At 44.5% G+C, this 22,045-nt stretch overlaps 1 protein-coding gene across 1 annotated transcript in view; it reads right to left on the bottom strand.

Moving 5' to 3' along the window:
* MCM8 (minichromosome maintenance 8 homologous recombination repair factor) overlaps nt 1–22,045 on the bottom strand; it is an 82,743-nt gene that overhangs the window by 37,716 nt on the left and 22,982 nt on the right. Inside the window, exons 5-13 of the mRNA XM_073628615.1 lie at nt 20,722–20,868; nt 19,080–19,183; nt 17,298–17,496; nt 14,324–14,409; nt 9,854–10,005; nt 4,896–5,094; nt 2,039–2,069; nt 670–810; nt 381–522 (exon numbers count right to left, since the gene is read on the bottom strand). Of these exons, the coding sequence (XP_073484716.1) occupies nt 381–522; nt 670–810; nt 2,039–2,069; nt 4,896–5,094; nt 9,854–10,005; nt 14,324–14,409; nt 17,298–17,496; nt 19,080–19,183; nt 20,722–20,868 (1,201 nt within the window). The remainder of the gene's footprint in view (nt 1–380; nt 523–669; nt 811–2,038; nt 2,070–4,895; nt 5,095–9,853; nt 10,006–14,323; nt 14,410–17,297; nt 17,497–19,079; nt 19,184–20,721; nt 20,869–22,045) is intronic.

Genomic DNA, 22,045 nt, shown 5'->3' with positions numbered 1-22,045 from the left:
GGGGGGATAGTGAACTATTATTGGTGTCTGTGGAGGGGGAATAGTGCCCCATCATTGGTGACTGAGGAGGGGGAATAGTGCCCCATCATTGGTGTCTGCTAGCAAAAACTGATAGTAGGAATGGTTATCCTGGGCTGGCCTACAGTTTTTTTTGTTCTCCCTCCCTCCCGTAGGTGGCTGTATAACCCCAAGGTTAAACCATGATTATTATCTCCTGTGCTTACGAGCCAATATACAAATAAAAGTATGCAAATGTTATTATGGTACAATTTAATCAATTTTCCCAATCACTCCTTGCATAAGGAGCTTTTGAAAATTTGGAAGCAAATGTCTCTGTGTTACAACATACAAGTTGCAGAGGACAATAACACTTCTCATACCTTGGTCTCCCAAAATAAGAGCTCCAGCTTCCAAGGCAAAATCTCCTGTTGCGCTGTCCCTGGATAGGGTCACGGTCAATCCAGAAGTCGTAGTTGTGTTTCCACAAACATAGATGCCACGAGGGGCCACATTACAAACTGCCTGCAACATGATAATATATGGATCACAAAGCTCTTTATTTGGAAAATAATTTAGCGTAAATGTGTATCAAAACAAGCATTCCCTAGTATTTTTTTTTTAACAAAGCCTTTTCAATAAGACAAAAGCATAATCAGAAGTTATCCATACCTGTAACATCTGACTTTTTCCCAGTCCAGGATCTCCAACCACAAGCATGTGAGGATCTCCACGAATGGGAATTCTATTTTTATCATCCACGTATTTTTGACAGCCTCCAAACAGAGCAAGTGATAACCCGGCTTTAACCACCTGTAGAAAAAAAAAAAAAACTTTCACCGTATACTGTAAGTACATATTACCAAACATGTTAGCACACAAAGTGTGAGACTTACTAAGCTTTGGAAGCTTACTCCCAGCTTAGAGGGGGTTTCTTCTATAAGTAATAAAGTAACAAACCCCCCCCCCATTTTTTTTATTTAATCGGGCGATAGTTGTATTTCTATACACATTTCAATAGTACTAATCCCTTAACAACTTGACTTCCAGAAGATCTATCCCCCTTCATGACCATCCCATTTTTTGTTACGCACTGCGTAACTTTAACTGAAAATTGCGCGATCGTGCAACGCTGTACCCAAACATTTAAGTCCTTTTTTTCCCCCACAGATAGACCTTTGTTTTGGTGGTATTTGATCACCACTGGGCTTTTTTATTTTTTGCGCTATAAACAAAAAAAAGACCAACACTTTTGGGGAAAAAAAAAAAAAGATTTTTTTTTTACTTTCTGCTATAAAAACAAATCCAATAAAAAAAAAAGTCCAAAAAAATTAAATCTCTTTATAAATTTAGGCCAATATGTATTCTGCTACATCATTTTTGGTAAAAAAAAAAAACCCCAATAAACGTATATTAATTGTGCAAAAGTTATAGCGTCTACAAACTATGGTATATATACTGGAATTTGTATTTATTTTTAAATTTTATTTTACTATGCAGCTTGGTCCAAATGAACTATTTAAAAGTTGAATTAAACCATGGAGCTCAGCTTTAAATCTTTGAAGGGTCATATACAAATTCCTTTTCATAGTCAGCCTCAAGTACACAACCAAATCATAAGCAATACTGGCAGAAGGGAAGTGGAACCCCCTCAGTGTCATCATCAAGAAGGGTTTAAAATCAGGTTTACTTTACCCTGAAGAACGCATTTCAAGCAAATGGCATGTAGAGAGATTAACCATTGGCGTATTTATATTTTTTAATTTTTTTTTTTAATTCAAATGATTAAAAAGTTTTATGAATTTTCAGCTATACTATACTATACTATACATTTACTATTCAGGCTGCCAATTCCTTTGGAAAATATAATTTGGCCTTGACTGAATCTGACAATAGAGATGTTATTCATAACACATATTTAATAATGAACATAAAATGTATTCTTTTGATCACACTAGAATTGTAGGCAACCCTTTAGAGACAAAACATACAGTACATTGCATTCCAAGTTTATAATGGTCATGTAAATATGGCAGCTCACCTCATGTCCATATATCATGGGGCAAAGAGAGCTAAGAACAAAAACACAAATAAAATTAATTTAATTCAGACTTATAACTGAAAATTGTTAATCATACATGTTAAAACGGAACTAAACCCAAACATTTAATGGAATGTAACTGTCACATTCATTGTGCTTTAAACCAAACTGTCAAACCATCAAATGGCTGGTGTCATAATGCATCACAGGTGTAGCACCAGGGCAGTTGAAGATCAAACAGAGGCCAAGATGGCGGCTTCCTTGGCTATATAACAATAGGAGGGTTTAGTTCCCCTTTAAAGTGTTCCTTCACCTTTGGTCCTTTTAAAATCCCTCCTCTTTTCTGTCCAGTGCGCTTCTGGGATGGACCAGATTGATTTTGATTGGTCTGCATCTGCACAGCGAATCATTCTGGTCTGTCCCAGAAGCACTGCACAGAGAGGAGGGGAATGTGCAATAAATATGTCGGACACGTATGGGTGGAAGTAAACCCCCAATGCAAAGAAGCATTGGGAGTTTACAAGAGTACAGCTGTGTTCAGCCATTCACTTGTATGCATGCAGCTCCCTGTGTGCGGGAAAGGGATGGGAAATTTACACTAGGCATAAAAAATGCTACCAACTGTCTGTGTGCATAAAACGTCAATTCTTTAAAAAGAACATTAAACTTGCGTTTTACAAGGAAAACAGTCACATGCAGAGCTGCCACCAATTAAATATTAAAGACATTGTACACATTCAAATGTTTTAACTCGGTATTTGTGTAGTTCTATTATCCGTTTTGTTTGTTTGCCTTATCTTGTAATGTTTTCACATGTTAAGGTTGCAGTTTGTAGTGTCAAGGCTGATCAATTCCTCCATGTCCATGTATTCATTCACCTAGCTTGTCCCTATTTAAAAGAGGGTCAGGACAACTTCCTGTTCCTAGTCACACGGCATCCAATGCATACACTGCCATCCGCTCTGTGTCACATCACAAGTATGAGAGTGCTAATGCATTTTAACAAAAAAAAAAAAAAATCACACATCTTCCAGCTACAAATTACAGCAGGGCTGGCCAGGGAACTAGGAAGACTCTGGATTGAGAGCAGCTGCTCCTCCTGACTCCTTCAGTGGGCTGGTGTCCCTGTTCTCCACCATGCCTTGTCTCTACCTGAAGAGCTGCCACACCACTGCCAGCCTGGATATGGTTTGCGCTAAGAAATTGGCTGCTTCCCTACTACAGGTTACAGGTATGTAGTCATGTCCCTGCTGATCACTGGGGGGCGAGGGGCTGACAGGTGGACAAACAATGCCTGGGGATTGGGGAGGGCGCCATTCACCTGAGGGCATGGGGGGCACTGACTGCTCTGGGCATGGGGGTGGCAATAGATGGTGACAGGGAGCACCCATATAGGGGACTTTTTCATCAAGACACAGCACAAGGTGACCAGACAGAGGACATTCAGTAAATGATCACACAGGTTGGTAGGTTACATCTGGCTCTGTGATTTACTGTTACTGTACAGTACATAGCCTGTGTCCCTCTAATAATAAATTGTAATGTCAGCCTTATCCCTGTCTTTTCACAGTGCCGTAGCGCACCTCTCAACCCTGCACTCTGTACGTAGCGCACCTCTCAACCCTGCACTCTGTACGTAGCGCACCTCTCAACCCTGCACTCTGTACGTAGCGCACCTCTCAACCCTGCACTCTGTACGTAGCGCACCTCTCAACCCTGCACTCTGTACGTAGCGCACCTCTCAACCCTGCACTCTGTACGTAGCGCACCTCTCAACCCTGCACTCTGTACGTAGCGCACCTCTCAACCCGGCACTCTGTACGTAGCGCACCTCTCAACCCGGCACTCTGTACGTAGCGCACCTCTCAACCCGGCACTCTGTACGTAGCGCACCTCTCAACCCTGCACTCTGTACGTAGCACACCTCTCAACCCTGCATACAGGGGTATGTACGTAGCATACCCCTAAATCCTGCACAGTACACTCAACCCTGAACTCTGTACGTAGCATACCCCTCAACCCTGCAGTTTGTACACAGTGCGCACCCCTCACCCTTAAGTTCCTCCCACTGCTATAAGTTTGACCATGCCCACATTTTGCCGCGCTATGCGCACCGCAGCTCACTCCTTCCTTCAAGTGTCCCTCATTCTGAAGTTCAAAAGTTGGGAGGTATGCCACTGTGCCATAGGGACAGTGGGGCCTGCTCATCCACCTCCATTCAGCCTACAGAATTGGCCATTAGGGGATGGACTGCTTAGCCAGAGGACCATGTGGATGCCAGGTTAGAGAGGAAGGCCCAGAGCATTGCTGAATACCTCCCACTTGGTTAGGACAGAGTATGTGAGATTGATCACCATGAGGAGGACATCTGCAGTATTCATGTGCTGAGGTTTGTACATGTCTGCTAGTCTCTCACTTGTAGCACAGGTAAATAAAGCATCATTTTGGGTACAAAGGCTGTGGCATGTTACTATGTACAAAGTGAGTAGAGTCAAGTTTTAAGCTCCTCCCACTGTTAGCGAAGTTTGCAATACCCACAAAGACTGAACCCCCCCAGGAAAAATAAAATATCTACGACCCTGTTTCTAGGGACTACTTTTACATTTGATTTTTAATTGTATTTAAAATATTTAACAGCCTGCTGAGTCATTATGAAAGTTTCATCCAGTAAATGACAGGAAGGTAAAAGGCAATTGTTAAAAAAAGAAATGTAAGAAAGTTAATGCCACCAGACTTTAGAGACAATATTCTGCTTAGTAAAAGAAATGCCTAACGATTGAGTTAATGGACACATAAATCATTAATGCCAACTCACAACAAGGAGCCATAATGGCAGCGATATGCAGTGTATACTTACTTGACTATTAATTTGAAGAGACTCTCCTGAGCCTGGATTTCTTGAATAGCGTACAGGTCTTTCAGAGAAAAATCCATAGCTGCCCCATGCCTGGTGCTCTCCTCTGTGTCTTTTGCTTTCTGACCTTTGCTGTTACTGACTGAATTTGCCTCGATGTACAACAGAAACATGCATTTATTGTTTTTATTTTTAAACCCTCCTACACAAAAGAAAATAATAAAAATTAGATTTGAAATTATTCAGTAAATGGCTTACCCAAAAGTCTTACTAAACCCACAACAGTAATATCAGTCTGTATATGCAGTAAAGCATGCTGGTTATATTCACCGTGGAACCTAAAGGGTTAATCCTCTGCAAAAAGGCTGCATGAACCTGTCTTCTCTAATCCTCCTCTTCTTTTACTGTCCCCAATCCATCTGCTGATAGCACAGAGCCATAGGAGGCACTTTGCACATGCTCAGTTTGGTGTGTATTGCTAGAGAGTTTTTTTTTTTTTTTTTTTTTTGGAGGTTGCATGTGATCAGCACAGGGCCAATCAGCACTGTCCAGACAAAGGGAGCCTCATAGGACAGTCCGAGGAGAATGAAGACTCATACATGTTTTAACCAGACACTGATAGAAGTCATAAGACTGCTATATACGGCTGATGAGAAAAGATATTTAGCAGTTTATATTTATAGAGTAGTTTATACGCACGCTATCTCCTATGCAAAGACCAACGTACGCCTACGGCGGTTTGCGCAGGAGAGCCGACCAACAACAGCATAATAACTGAGGCTGGTCGGCAAGTGGTTAAAGCACTGTATGCATTCAAAAGGCCTCATTCACATGGGGAGATTACACCCAAGGAAAGGCCTTGTTATACCGGGATGGGGATACACAGGTGTTGTGTACATCCCCCATGCCAGCAGTTCCCTTTTCTTTTTTTCTTTGCTGCTGTGAGCAGACTTCCTGTTAGAGGGTGGCCTTGTTTGTTCTCTATGGTTCCACTGTATATAGGAGCATAGCCATCCTCTCTTGGTTTGCTCCTGAGATGAGCTAGGGCAGGGGTGCCCAACTGGTGGCCTGCGGGCCACATGTGGCCCACGAAGCCCTCTGATGTGGCCCGCGACCTGCTGCTCTGGGATGCCGGGTCAGCAAGCCCAGATCGTGGGTTGCCGACCCGCAATCCCAGAGCATCAGTGTTGTGGATCAAGCCGACAGTAGAGGATGCAAGTGGTTGCAGAGGGAGCAGAGGAGCCAATGTTTCCCCTTTAGTGCCGGCTTCTGTGCCAGGCGGAGTGATGCCAAATGCACTCCGCCTGGGACAACAAAATTTTCTACAGCCAGCGATTCACGCAGATGCAGAAAGTGAAGGAAGGTCAGTTTATGAAAATCAGTTTGTGCATCACAGCAATCATAGCAAAGGGTATAATATCAGAGTTTGGGCATATAGGAGTAAGACTGGGGCGGGCGTCGGCGGTAAAGCGGCTATTTTTAGCGCCACTTTACCGTCGATAGCGGGGCGGTTTTAACCTCCGCTAGCGGCCGAAGAAGGGTTAAATCTGCCCGCAAAGTGCCGCTGCAGCGGCGCTGCTTTGTAGGAGCGGTATACCCCGCTCCTACAGCGCTGCAAAGATGCTGCTTACAGGACTTTTTTGACCGTCCTGCAAGCACACGGGCTAGAGAGGCTCTTTACAAGCGCTATTTTTAGCGCTGTAGCGCCTGTAAAGCACCTCAGTGTGAAAGTAGCCTAATAGTTTTGAAATGGTTATTAGGCTGCTTTCACACTGATCCACAGGTGCAGCCCAGCGCACCTGCAAGTTACCTGCACTGAGCCATAGACTTCTATTATATCCTGTGGGTTTGATGTGATTTCTGAAAGTGCACCACACCCGCAAGATATAATAGAAGTCTATGGCCAAGAGCAGCAAACCGTCAGGTAAAGCGAAGCAGCCTTAGGCCCCTTTTACATGATCGGTCCTATTGGGTCCACCTGTCCGTTTTTCAGGCAGACCTGCCTGAACCCTCTATTCACCTCTATGGAGCGCCAGATGTAAACGGTCCATTTACACCCGCCTACCTCCAATCCGATCCTCTTAATAAAAAGAAAAAAAAAATGGAAGGGGATTAGTTCCCATCAGTCTCGATGGATCAGAGGGCCCATAAAGCAGAGCGGACCCGGCCTTTTATCTGCCTGCTACGTTCTGCTAAGCTGGCAATCGGCAGGCAATTTTCCTGCTGAGCAAGCGGATTCCGCCCCATGTGAAAGCAGCCTTAAAAGGGGGCTCAGGACAGTACGGGTACGTTTACATTTGCATTTTTGGCGTGGGGGGTGATAAAACCCCATAGTTGAGACATGTTTTTACCACATGCCTCCAACTAATGGTGTAGCGCCAGGGATCTTAATGGCAATCCCCCACCCCATGCTCCAGGAGGCCCCGTACAGCCTCCCTGTCACATTCTGTTTTACACTTGGGCTGGAGGAGCGACATATACAGGAACCAATTCTCTCCATTTTCCTCCTGCAACTGCTGAAAGTTGGCTTCTCCTCCTCTCCCTTCCTCAGGCATTCAGTGGCTGCAGGAGGAAAATGTTCATTATGCAATTTAAAAGAAAACAATTTAAATTTTAAAACATTTGAGTTCATTGTGGCCCGCGGCTGGTTACCAAATTATCTAAAGTGGTTGTTAACCCACTTGGTGTTGTTGCTACCATCCTCTCTGTAATTATAAATGTGCTACACTGCATGTGTTTTCTAAAAAAATCTGCTGCTAAATATCTTATTTCATAGCGCCAATCGGCGCTTATGTGTCCGGCCGTCTCTCTTGAGCTGACAGGAAAGTGGGCGGAGCCAAGAAACCCCTGCTGATGTCAGCCGGGAGGAGAGGAGAGGAGAGAGACAGCCTGTCATGTAACCACCGCTATAAAACAAGGTGCTTAGCGGCAGATTTTTTTTTTTTTTTTTAGAAAACACATGCAGTGCAGCACATCATTTAATATTGCAGACAGGATCGTAGCAATAATAATATCTTATGATACCAGCAGGAAGGGGTGCGGCCCTGGTACTAGCTAACAGGCAGGGAGGGGAGGGGGGAGGAGGACACAGACACAGGAGAGCAGGCTGTGGATAACGGAGGCACGTAAACTGACCACGGTGTCAGGGCTCAGCAGCCATGATATACTGTGGTCAGTTTACATAGGGGAGGGTGGAAACTGGCAGGATCAGCCAGATTTTTTTAGGTTTTACAGGGGGCCAAATGACACAGCACAAGCACTGTGCTGTATAACATGCTTTAAAGGAGCAGGATTCTTTTTTTTTTTTTTTTTTGGGTTAAACGCCCTCATTTTTAAAATGGTTGAGCACCCTTGAACTAAGGACTATGGGATTTGTAGTGTGCAATGTGCATATGACTAAAACTAGCACGCACCACTTAATCCAAACAAACTGAAGCAAAGGGAAAAAGGAGAGGTTCAGAAGCTCACAGAGGATGTTCCAAGAAGGCAGAAAAACACAATAAGAAACAATTTCATGAAAAATAGATTACAGGGCCATTAAGTAGTTGGAGTTTATGGTTAATCTTTGGAGAATTAGAATATCATTTAATGACACTTTAAAATTAGATTTTACCAAATCACTTAAATCTCATATAAGCAGCTTTCATTAAAATAATGCCTGGTGATCCAGCCATGAAGATCCATGTTCAGGGTTTTAAAGTTATAGAGTAACAATGCTCTGTCCCTGTCCCCTCATTGTGCTCATAACACAGGCTTCCAATGGAGACTACAAGTGGCCGTTTCAACACACATTACAACATGGTCCCCTGTTTTCACCATCAGGAAACCTTCCCTGAGAAATTTCTATGCAGCCATTAATAGAGTGCATGTAAACAGACAGGGTCACAAGAAGCTGCAGGATATCAGCAGGACTGAGATGCAAAGAAAAATCCTAACAATGTGTATTTTATTTAAAAAAAAAAAAAAAAAAAAGCACTGGAAATTGTATATGATACATTGTGCTGTCAAAGCAAAAGTCATTTATTTATGGTGTACATATACTTTAAAGCTGAAGTCAAGCTTAAAAAAAAAATCTCCATAGCTTTAGTAATTTACCTATAAGTCCACTTTCACACTGACGCGCTTTACAGGCATTTCAGCGCTAAAAATAGCGCCTGCAAAGCGTCTCTCCTGTCACTCCAATGTGAAAGCCCGGATGCTTTCACACTGGGGCGGTGCGCTTGCAGGACGCTAGAAAAAGTCCTGCAAGCAGCATCTTTGGGGCAATTTAGGAGCGCTGTGCTCCTAAACCGCCCCTGCCATTGAAATCAATAGCCAGGGTTGCCGAAGCGTCTGCAAAGCACTTATTGGCCGCTAGCAGGGGTTAAAAGTGCACCGCTAGCGGCCGAAAAGTGGTTTAGCGGCGCATTGCCACTGATGCCCCCACCACCTCAGTGTGAAAGTGCCCTAATGGAGTGTTTCAAGAGAGAGAAGTAGGAGTTTTAAAAGGTGCAAATGAATCAATACTGAAAACAAATTTGAAAATGTATAGATTGTATTTAATAAACATCATTTAAAATACTATATTAAAACCAACATGACTAAATTCATACGGTCATTGTACAAAAGTTTGTCGACTCTTTTGAACAATGATCGCATGAATTTAGTCATGTTGGTTTTAATATAGTATTTTAAAATGATGTTTATTAAATAAAATGTATATATTTTTTAATTTGTTTTCAATATTGAATAATTTGCAACTTAAAACTCCCACTTCTACTTCTCCCTCTTGAAATGTTTCTACTATGGGGAGGTGGTGCATGTGTTTAAGACCTCCTATCCTTGAGTTAAATTTATTATGGGGTATGGGGTGTGGGATGGAGGCAAAAAGAAAAAAACTTTTGGCTGTTGACAGGTTTACTTTATAAAAGAGGCCTCTAATAAACAGTACTGGTCTGTGTTTACCAAAGGTTGCCACCTACCATCTTTGACATTAGACACTTTAACCACCCCTGTGATGGTCACCATATCTCCAGGAACACAGCTATCTACTAAATCCTGGATCAGTTCACATTCAACTGTCCTTGGAATTCTCCCGGCTTCCCTCTGATCATCCAACATCAGCTCCTGGACTCTGTAACAACAAACAGCTTTATGAAGCAAATGAGATTGTCAAATGATGAGGATGTTGTTAAAAAAAAAGTATCACTGACACAAAACAGGATTAAGAAGATTACAGTTTTTGAAAATACTTGCTAGGATAATGAAAGAATATGAAAACTCATACAGGGGATATACATTGTACCAATATATAATGTTGCAGTGGAAGGGAAAAAGTAAAGTCCTTTCTTAAAACACACAATAAAGACATTCTGTTCAATGTCTCCTCAGCGTACACACTAAAGCAGGGGTAGGCAACGGTGAAGAGCTAGAGATCTACCTGAACAACACGGGAGAAGTCAAAGATCACCAGGCACAGTGTTGCCTCCTCACACCCGATTTAAACCTCTTAATTGCCGTACGACCGTGTCACAATCGTAAGCATTGCATGGCAATTATGGGATATTGCCGCCTCACCACCTGTCAAACACACTTGGATCGCTTTTCAGAGGAGCCGTAGTACCTGCTGCACTTGTGAATAATGCCCTTTGTTGCATTCGGCAGCAGCACCCTTCTGGCTCATTCACACATAAAGCTAGGGGGTGGTACGGTTTAATTGCGGTTTTACTGCCCCAATCCCTCCGCTCTTTAGCTGCTGAGGCGGCAGCAGGAATTAAACCCCCTGTTGCTTTTGGTGGGTGCTACTGCCTGCCAATTGTGACCTATTCAAGTAAATGGGGCCACTCTGAAAGCACCCAGCAACTGCACACTTCAAGGGGTTAAACTTTCACACTGATGGGCTTCGATTTACCTGCCCTGCAGGTGCAGCTCAGTGCATCTGCGACTTTCCTGGGTTAGCTGTGCTTGGACATAGACTTCTATTATATCTTGCAGGTGTGGTGCACTTTCTGAAACTCCTGCATTCAGAAAAAGTCTATGGCTAAGCTTCAGCTAACCCGCAGAAAAGCTGCAGGTACACTGCACTGCACCTGCTGTGTGGGTAAACCACAGCACATCAGTGTGAAAGCAGCCCTATACTATTGTGCCCGGTGTATTGCTTCACACTGACCTAAAAAATCTCTTCTTTCCTGCTGCTGGCATCACTCTGGAGACCGCTAGCCGGGATAAAAGGTGGGGTGCAGTTGGTATCACTCCACATGGGACAGAAGCCAGCACTACAGAGGCATATGTGGCTCTTGCTCTCTAATACAGCTCCAGCTTTACAAGTAGTCCCTCTGCATTGCATTCTGTTTTATGCTCTGGGATGGCAAGTCAGCAAGCCCAGACCGCGATCTACCAGTCACCTGTCCACGATCTACTGGTAGATCATGATCTACAGGTTGCTGACCCCCTCCCTATAGTATGAGGGTCTATCAGGATAAAAGACCTTTCTTAGGGATTGTTTACATGGCACTCTCTGAAAAGCGTTGCATGGTGGAATCGTTATTCAGAGGGCAGTAGAGCAGAGGCTGCAAGGCAAAAATCGGGGCCATACCTCTGCCTCTTAAATTGGGATTTTTAGCAGTTTTTTTTTTTTTTTGCAGCCAAACTGGAATTTTGAATGAGAATACTCTACCTTGTGATGCACCGATACTGAGTAATTTCATGAGTACTCGTGAAAATGCTCCCAATACCGAAACCAAATACTTTGCAGTGAGATTTGCGTCCATACAAAATGAAATTGCCCCAGTGGAAGGCCTATTGGTCGAAACGCGTTGGACGCATTCAGCATCCTCCTTGTTGCCCACTTGTTTTTAAAAAATATTTTTGTGATCACAGTTTTATTGTAAATCAGGCTTTTTAGCAATAAAAAACCCACCGTTTTCATCTACACTATGTGGAGGCTTCTCATTTTTTCTCCACATAACATCTGAGAGAAAACCCACTTCAAGTTCATGTGAGAGGCCTCACTTCCTCCGATCCTGCTCCTTGGCTATCTTCTGTGAGGATCCCCCCGGTGAATCCAGGACATCCATGCAGAGTTGGACCCAGAAGGTTCCAGAGTCGGGATATCCGTTCCACAGCCCCAAGGGGCACCCCGCTTTAGTGATTTCCTGTCGCTGACAAGGGAATCCAATCCATCCGGTAAGAGTTTTCTACACACTATTTCTATCAGGATTCATACAGCTGACGGATGTGTCTTCGCTGGGAGATTTAAAGAGTTGCCTATGTTTGAACATCTGCTGTTTGATATATTCACTCACCTTTATCAGTGGGACACTTTATAATCACATTTGTTCACTTATTTGAACTTTATTTGTTTGTGTTGAGAGACTTACGTTTTATTTATTGCATTGATGGTGTCATTATTCATTAATACACCCCCCTTCATTTGTGTTTTTTTTCCACAGTTTATGCGCTACATTTCTTTTTACAGCATACAAAATGAAAAGCTGCAAATCTCACTGCAAAGAATTACGTGCGTTTTGAACAGGAACGTGGTGCGATTCCTGTCCGAGTTGCATGCAGTTACCCGCACCGCTCCTGTGTAAACCAAGGCTGATCATATTGAAGTTCACACAGGAGCAGTGCAGGAAACCTATCTGCATGATGGCAACCACCAGCTCCCGCTCCCATCTGACTGTTGACATCTGCGGCTGTGGCTCCTCCTGCCTCTCCCATGGCTTTGTCCCCCACCCCCACCCTCCAGTGGTTCGAGCCATCTCCCTCTAGGGCTGATAATACAGACTACATTGATTCTTATTGGTCAGCACCGTCACATGGACAGCGCTGACCAATCAGAAGCCATCTAGCCCGTACTGTTAGGAGAGGCGAGAGAAAGCCACAGGAATTTCAAATTCCCGGACCGGTGAAGTGCCTTTTCTGATAGCGGAGGATCGCGGCAATCTGGTATACAGCGGGACTGGGGTGGGGGTCCAGTGGATGGCTCGAACCACTGGAGACTGGTGGGGGAAGAGCTGCTGGATGCTGGGGGGGAACAAAGCCAAGGTAGGAGGCAAGAGTCGCCGTGGATGGCCACAGTCTGATGGGAGCCGGAGCTTGTGGAACCCGTCATACAGGGAGGTTTCCCCGCTCCTGTGTGAACTTTAGGCTCAAAATCACTATGACAAGACTGGGTTCACACAGGAGCGGTGGGGAAACCGCATGCGATTCGGAACAGGAATCACACTGTATTCCTGTTCAAATTGCATGTAATTCTTTTGTATAGACGCAAATCGCACCTCAAAGTATCAGTACTCTAGTATCGGCGAGTACTTGACCAAAAGTACCGATACTCGTACGCTTCGAAAAAAAAAGAAAGAAAAAACAAAAAAAGGTATCGGTGCAACCCTAAGGCCTCTTTCACATGGGGGATCCGTATGTCCGTTTTTCATCCTTCCGTTTTCAGATGAAAAATGGACATACATGTATCCCTATGGAGCGTCGGATGTCAGCGGTGACATGTCCGCTGACATCTGACCCACTCCGATCCGAAAAGTGTAACGGAGGAAAACCCTACTTTTTCATCCATTTTCGGATCGGATGACGACGGACACTACGGTCCGTCATCATCCGATCCCCCATAGGGGAGAGCAGCGCTCTGACAGGTCCGTCGCTGCACAGTGTGCAGCGATGGACCTGTCATCTTCCTGCTCAGCGGGGATCGGCGGAGCGATCCCCGCTGAGCAAGCGGGTGTTCACGGGGCGGATCATCACTGATCCGCCCCGTGTGAAAGAGCCCTTACAGTGCCACAATTGTGGGCCAAGCAGTTGCGGTGTGGGTGTGGTCCAATTCACTTGTATAAATTTTGCTACACTGTGACCGCATGGGACATTGGCAATGTATCTTTTAAAAGCACAGTATTATTGATATGACTTTTTTCTTTCAAACCACAATATTTCACATCCCTGAGTGAAAGTACAATCTTATTTTGAAACTTTTACAGCAACAAAATCTAAATGGCAAATATACAAGGCCACCGTGCTAATATATACGCATCCCGAGATGCATTTTCTAATCCGTGAATAGAACAAACACCTGGATGATTCATCTGAGGCAGCAGAGAGGAAACCATGAACTCTCCCGCTCCGGTTCTGCATAATTGTATTATCAGCAATTCTTTCATATGGAAATATTGGCTGATATTTATAGCGGCTTCTTCAGTCACAAAAGTAGACACGTCTTGAATATAAGCAAAGCTCTGTTCTAGAGCTCAAGCACTACAAACATACGGATGATGACTAATCGCTGCATTGTTCCAGGGCTTGTGTAGCAAGCTCTTTGATGTTTAGCAGCTTTCATACAGAACAAGGATGTATAAAAATACAAAAAAGAAAGCTGAACAAAGAAGGACACCTATTTATACCTCACTACAAGCAAACTTTGTTTTAAAACACATGCTCTACTTTACTTGATATTCTGCCAGTCCACGGTCACTGTCAGCGGAGAACCTCGGTCTGGTGTGAAAGAACGTCCCCGGCATTCTGGCACAGGACACTGAAACACAAGTTATCTGAAGTTAGAGGAAGTTTTATTACACCTACATTATTATCTGATCCTTAGTTTTATTATAACTACACACACTATATTACTAAAAGTATTGGGACGCCTGCCTTTACACGCACATGAACTTTAATGGCCTCCCAGGCTTTAGGGCATAGGGTTCAATATTGAGTTGGCCCACCCTTTGCAGCTATAACAGCTTCAACTCTTCTGGGAAGGCTGTCCACAAGGTTTAGGAGTGTGTCTATGGGAATGTTTGACCATTCTTCCAGAAGCGCATTTGTGGGATAAGGGAAAGATGTTGGACGAGAAGGCCTGGCTTGCAGTCTGCGCTCCAATTCATCCCAAAGGTGTTCTATCAGGTTGAGGTCAGGACTCTGTGCAGGCCAGTCATGTTCCTCCACCCCAAACTCACTCATCCATGTCTTTATGGACCTTGCTTTGTGCACTGGTGCGCAGTCATGTTGGAACCTCCAAAAACTGTTCCCACAAAGTTGGGAGCATGAAATTGTCAACAATACAAAAAAAGGTCACTGCCCCCACCTATAACTGGTCTTCACAGCAAGGAGCACTGGAAGGGCAAACGCATGTCAAATAAAACCAAATAATTTTCTAGAAGGGAACTCTTAAATTGATTGTAAAGGTGCGTTTAAAAAAAAATCACAAACATGTCATACTTACCTCCGCTGTGCAGCTCGTTTTGCACAGAGTGGCTCCGATCCTCGACCTCTGGGGTACTCCGGCGGCTCTCTCGGCTCCTCCTCACTTCAGATAACCCCCTAGGAGAAGCGCTCTCCCAGGGGTTACCTTGTGGGCGCGTTCCCCAGTCCAGCATTTGTGTCTATAAACATGAATGTCGGACTCGGCCCCGGCACCCGCGTCATTGGATTTGATTGACAGCAGTGGGAGCCAATGGCTGCACTGCTTTCAATCTATCCAATCAAGAGCTGGGACACCGTGCAGAGATGGACAGCATGTCTCCAGTGTTGGAATTACGGGGCTGAGGTAAGTAAAACTGGGGGGGGCTGGTGACTGCCAAAAGTTTTCACCTTAATGCATAGGATGCAATAAGGTAAAAAAAACATGAGGGTTTACAACCCCTTTAAAGCGTCAGCATACCAAGACATTGTGGGCAATTTCATGCTGGTTGGTAAGTTGAGCTTGGAAATTCTTTGGTTTTATTTGACATGCGTCTGCCCTTTCAGTGCTCCTTGCTCAAGCTCAACTTACCAAGCAGCCTGCGACCAACCAAATAAATCCGTGTAACAGTATGCATTAAAACAGGGGTTTAGTTGCACACATTTGCAAATACATTCATAAGCTGCAGGACTCGGCAAGGCACCCTGTATCCTGCAGACCCTAACTCTAACTTTGAAGAGTCTCCACAGTGGGAGCACATGTATTCTAATGGATAGATGAAGGGCAGATGACTGGAGGGAGCGCAACCCTCCTTAAAGGCCCAGGAACACACTGAACACCAAGCACATTGCACAATGGCAGCAGAGGTGTCAGTGCGTTGCCTGACCAATATGTCAACAATACAAGAAAAGGTCACTGCCCCCACCTATAACTGGTCTTCACAGCAAGGAGCACTGAAAGGGCAAACACATGTCAAATAAAACCAAAGAATTTCCAAGCTCAAATTACCAACCAGCATGAAATTGTCCACAATGTCTTGGTATGCTGACGCTTTAAAAGGGGTTGTAAACCCTCAAGTTTTTTTTACCTGTTTGCATCCTATGCATTAAGGTGAAAACTTCTGGCAGTCACCAGCCCCCCCAGTTTTACTTACCTCAGCCCCGTAATTCCCACGCTGGAGACGTGCTATCCAGCTCTGCATGGTGTCCCAGCTCTTGATTGGATAGATTGAAAGCAGTGCAGCCATTGGCTCCCGCTGCTGTCAATCAAATCCAATGACGCGGGTGCCGGGGCCGAGTCCGGCATTCATGTATATGGACGCAAATGCTGGACTGGGGAACGCGCCCACAAGGTAACCCCCGGGAGAGCGCTTCTCCTAGGGGGTTATCTGAAGTAAGGAGGAGCCGCGAGAGCAGCCAGGGTACCCCAGAGGTCGAGGATCGGAGCCATGCTGTGCAAAACGAGCTGCACCCCAATCTAAAACAGACTATGGGGTTGATTTACTAAAACCGGAAAGTGCAAAATCTGGTGCAGCTCTGTATAGAAACCAATACGTTGATGTAGATCAGGGATATGCAATTAGCGGATCTCCAGCTGTTGCAGAACTACAATCCCCATGAGTCATAGCAAGACTCTGACAGCCACAAGCATGACACCCAGAGGCAGAGGCATGATGGGACTTGTAGTTTTGCAACAGCTGGAGGTCCACCAATTGCATATCCCTGATGTAGATGAAAAACCTGGAAGCTGAATTGAACAAGCTGAAGTTAGAAGCTGATTGGCTACCATGCACAGCTGCACCAGAGTTTGCACTCTCCAGTTTTAGTAAACCAACCTCTAGATATATTTTTTTTAAAAACCTCTCTAAAAGTAGGTAATAAATAAGTATCTGTTATTAAACTTGTTGGAGATCCTCTTCAGTGCGCCAAGCAAGCTCACTGGCACACCAAGTCAAAGCCGGCCATAGATGGATCGAAATTCGTATGGTTCAGCAGGTTGCGGCTGAATTTCCTCCCATTTGTAGCTACCACTGCTTGACAGAAATCGATCATTAGCCGCTGATCGATGTATTCTTAAACCAGAAAGTTCCGCTCTTAGAATACAATATCATGGCAGGGAGGATTCCTCCATCAACCTCACTTGTAGATAGAGGGATTTTATTTAATTTTTATTTTCGTTTAGCCTGCTGGCTGAAAAAAAAAAAAAAAAATACATGACCCACAGATTAAAGTAAAAGCGATTACCTTTGTTGGAAGCGTGTATTTCCCATCAGGAAAAGGAAAGCTCTGCACATCTCTACACATGTTGCATACGAAGGCCATTTTGGTGCATATTGGTTTAATGTTACTAACTCGAACCACCGTGCCGCGCAATGCCACATATTTGCCATACAAATTAGCTCTGAGGTTTTTCAGAGGAATCAGTGGATCATAATTGTACACCCTGTGGGAAAGAAAAAAAAAAAAAAAAAGTTATGAAGTGATGGAGTAAATCACCTACATCTACAGTGCATCCAGAAAGTATTCACAGCGGTTCACTTTTTCCACATTTTGTTATGTTACAGCCTTATTCCAAAATAGATTAAATTAATTAATTATTTTCCTCAAAATTCTACAAACAATACCCCATAATGACAATGTGAAAGAAGTTTGTTTGAAATCTTTGCAAATTAAAAAAAAAATCCCATGTACATAAGTATTCACAGCCTTTGCCATGACACTCAAAATTGAGCTCAGGTACATCCTGTTTCCACTGATCATCCTTGAGATGTTTCTGCAACTTGGAGCCCTCCTGTGGTAAATTCAGTTGAATGGATAGGATTTTGAAAGGCACACACCTGTCTATATAAGGTCCCACAGTTAACAGTGCATGTCAGAGCACAAACCAAGCCATGGAGTCCAAGGAATTCTCTGTAGACCTCCAAGACAGGATTGTCTCGAGGCACAGATCTGGGGAAGGGTACAGAAAAATGTCTGCGATCGGGGTAGAAGGGCCTTAGTCAGGGAGGTGACCAAGAACCCGATGGTCACTCTGACAGAGCTCCAGCGTTTCTCTGTGGACAGAGAAGAACAACCATCTATGCAGGACTCCACCAATCAGGTATGTATAATAGAGTGGGCAGACGGAAGCCACTCCTCTGAAAAAGGCACATGACAGCCCGCCTGGTGCCAAAAAGCCACCTGAGAGGACTCTCAGATTATGAGAAACAAATTTCTCTGGTCTGATGAAACAAAGATTGAACTCTTTTTGGATTGAATGACAAGCATCATGTCTGGAGGAAAACAGGCACCGCTCATCACCTGGCCAATACCATCCCTACAGTGAAGCATGGTGGTGGCAGCATCAAGCTGTGTGGATATTTTTCAGTGGCAGAAACTGGGAGACTAGTCAGGATTGAGGGAAAGATGAATGCAACAATATACAGAGACATCCTTGATGAAAACCTGCTCCAGAGCGCTCTGGACCTCAGACTGGGGTGAAGGTTCATCTTCCAACAGGACAACAACCCTAAGCACACAGCCAAGATAACAAAGGAGTGGTTACAGGACAACTCTGTGAAAGTCCTTGAGTGGCCCAGCCAGAGCCCAGACCTGAACCCGATTGAACATCTCTGGAGAGATCTGAAAATGGCTGTGCACCGACACTCCCCATCCAACCTGATGGAGACTGAGAGGTCCTGCAAAGAAGAATGGGAGAAACTGCTCAAAAATAGGTGTGCCAAGCTTGTAGCATCATACTCAAAAATACTTGAGGCTGTAATTGGTGCCAAAGGGGCTTCACCAAAATATTGAGCAAAGGCTGGGAATACTTACAGTATGGGCATAGGATTCTTTTTTCCCTTTTTTATTTTTAATAAATTTTCAAAGATTTCAAACAAACTTCTTTGTTTGTAGAATGTTGAGGAAAATAATGAATTTAATCCATTTTGGAAGAAGTCTGTAACATAACAAAATGTGGAAAAAGTGAAGTGCTGTGAATACTTTCCAGGTGCACCGTATTGTAACTAAAAAGAGGCAGATAATTACCTCGCATGTATGTATGGTACATCCACTATGGGGGTCTCTTCTAGTGGAAGCCCCTCCTGCCCCTGTAACTCCACTGCATGCTTCTCCAAGTCTTTGGTTAGCACCTGCAAATACAACAGCGCATTTTTGGGTTGTATAAATTTAATGCACAGGATCCTGTTTATCAAAGTGTATGAAAGAAGACTACTATGTAGGAAGAACAACAGTCCTTTTAAACTCGCCACACACATTACAGATTGTTACAATATGCTTTAGATCAGTGGTAGACAACCTCGTCACTCCAGCTGAGGTGAAACTACAAATCCCATCATGCCTCTCTGCCTCTAGGAGTCATGCCTGTAAGTGTCAGGGTCTTGCAATGTCTCATGGGACTTGTAGTTTTACCACAGCTGGAGGGCCGAGGTTTCCTACCCCTGCTTTAGATGGACCAACAACTATGTAGTGCAAGGGCCTGCCAGGTTGCATTCAGATTGATTAGTTCATTTATATAGGTCCTCATATTAACAGTTTTGGTAAATCTAAAAGGAGACTGCACAGAGCTTGAACAGTAGGATCTTAACGTGTGGTGAGCTTTACATTGCACCTCTTCTGCCCTCGCTCCTTTTCACCTCCAGCTACTCTTCCACCCTCGCTCCTTTGTCCTCCAGCACCTCTTCTGCCCTCGCTCCCCTGCACCTCAAGCAACTCTTCCGCCCTCGCTCCTTAGGCCTCCAGCAACTCTTCAGCCCTCGCTCATTTGCGCCTTCAGCAACTCTTCCACCCTTGCTCCTTTGCACCTCTTCCGCTCTCGCTCCTTAGACCTCCAGCAACTCTTCAGCCCTCGCTCATTTGCGCCTTCAGCAACTCTTCCACCCTTGCTCCTTTGCACCTCTTCCGCTCTCGCTCCTTAGACCTCCAGCAACTCTTCAGCCCTCGCTCATTTGCGCCTTCAGCAACTCTTCCACCCTTGCTCCTTTGCACCTCTTCCGCTCTCGCTCCTTAGATCTCCAGCAACTCTTCCGCCCTCGTTCCTTAGGCCTTCAGCAACTCTTCATCCCTCACACTTTGCCCCTCTAGCAACCTTTCGCCACTCGCACCCACCTTACCCATCAACAACACTTCACAAGTTACAGTCTGTCTATCAAGCCCTGAGTGTTCACACCCTTTCCCTCCAATGACTCTACGGTGATCACACTCTGTTTTTTCAGCAACTCTTTAGTGCTCACACTCTGTCCCTCCAAAATAACCACAAACAACAAATGCAAATAGTAAATTAGTGCGAGAAAAAATTACTGGTAAAAATTGTCAGCGGCTATTGTTTTATTAGCAGACAAGACAGAGGACGTTTACTGTCCTACGATGAAATAATAAAAAAAAAATAACATAATTTTGATGCACACAGTGTAACATTCAATAATTACAACACTGGATTCAAGACTAAAGAAAACTACTTCAGAATAAAAATTACAATTCTGCTAACAGTGTAATAGGGTTAAAAAATTATCTGACATGCACTAATAATCTGCAAATTAAGTAGCTCAGTTGCTTAAGTAAATGTTAAAGCAAGCTCTAATGGATGGAGAGCATTACATCTGAGCATTAGGAATGCCAGCTGTGGCCTACCCGCTGGTCACTACACTGTAAGGAGGTTTTTCACACACACCTGGTGTATTGCTAGCCCCATACAATCCAGTATTTTTTCAGGCATCTCTTTCAGCTCAGTGGAGAGGAGAACAGATGTTTTAAGTGCATCATCTTCCAGGAGCTCCTTGTAATCCACAAGAATGCTTCCCTTTCTTTCAATTTCATCCTGCAAAAAAAAAACCCAACATGCTTATTTATGACTTCTTTCCAAAGCAATAGACTGATGCACTATATAGCCAAGATTTGTGGACACCTCACCATTACACACCTACAGTATATTGCCAAAGTACAAACATGTTATAGACCACATGTGTTAAACACAAGGCCCGTGGGCCGAATTCAGCCCACCAAGCCACTTCATTTGGCCCTCGCACCCCACCTTCAGCTGTGGCTCTCCCCTCGTCTCAGAAGTCAGCAGCAGAGAAGACAGAAATCCTCCGCTAGGATCTGCGCTTCACCATGCCACCCCTTCCTGGCAGTCGGCAGCAGAAAAAAGAGGTCAGAACTGCTCCTACAGATTCTGCACCTTTCTGTACAGCTGCAGCACCCCCTGGTCTCGGCATTAGGCAGACTCTGGCAGCTGACTCCAGCTCTCCTCTGGTCCTCCTCCAGACCCTGCACTTTCTGCTTCCCACCCCCATCCTTGTTTCATCAGCAGCACAGGGTAAGGGGGGGGTGCACTGTGATGTAAGGGAGGGTGGGAGACTCGACATCTAATGTAAGGGGAGGAGGGGTGCTCTGGACATCTTATAATTACTATGAGAATACAATTCTATGGCAGTTGCAAGGAGGGTCGTTCACCGCTGGTATCACCCACAAATTCCACAAGCAACTTTACTGCCCCATGGCAGAACCATGTTCTGTCTGAGCAGTCTCCAATAAAGTTTCTTGTGGATAATACCAGCGGTTTGCAATCCTCCTTTTCAGACTTTCATCATCTGCTACACATATACAACCACCCTTGAAGGGCAACCATATTGCTGAAGCGGCCCGCAATGAAAGTGAGTTTGACAACCCTGTCATAGACAATTTTGTGTTTCTAGTCTTGCGGTAACAATTTGGGGGAGGCCCCTTTCTGTTCCAGCCTGACTGTCAGCTCAATAAAGACATGGTCTAAGAAGTGTAGTAGAGTAGGGATGAGCTCAGGCAGCTGCAGACACAATTCCGCTGAGAACCTTTTACAGCAGACAGCCAATCATAGGCAGTGAATCCATTCATCACCTCGCGGCTGCACCTTTGTAAGGGACATCTATACATGGGGCTGCGAGGCAGCGAATGCCTCCAACACCTATGATCGGCTGTCTGCTTTGAGAGCTTTCCAGCAGTATAGTTATATAGGCGAA

This window comes from Aquarana catesbeiana, linkage group LG04 (genome assembly GCF_042186555.1).
Source record: "Aquarana catesbeiana isolate 2022-GZ linkage group LG04, ASM4218655v1, whole genome shotgun sequence".
Taxonomy (NCBI): Eukaryota; Metazoa; Chordata; class Amphibia; order Anura; family Ranidae; genus Aquarana; species Aquarana catesbeiana.
Note: the sequence above shows the minus strand (reverse complement) of the source record. Positions and strands in the feature narration are given on the sequence as shown.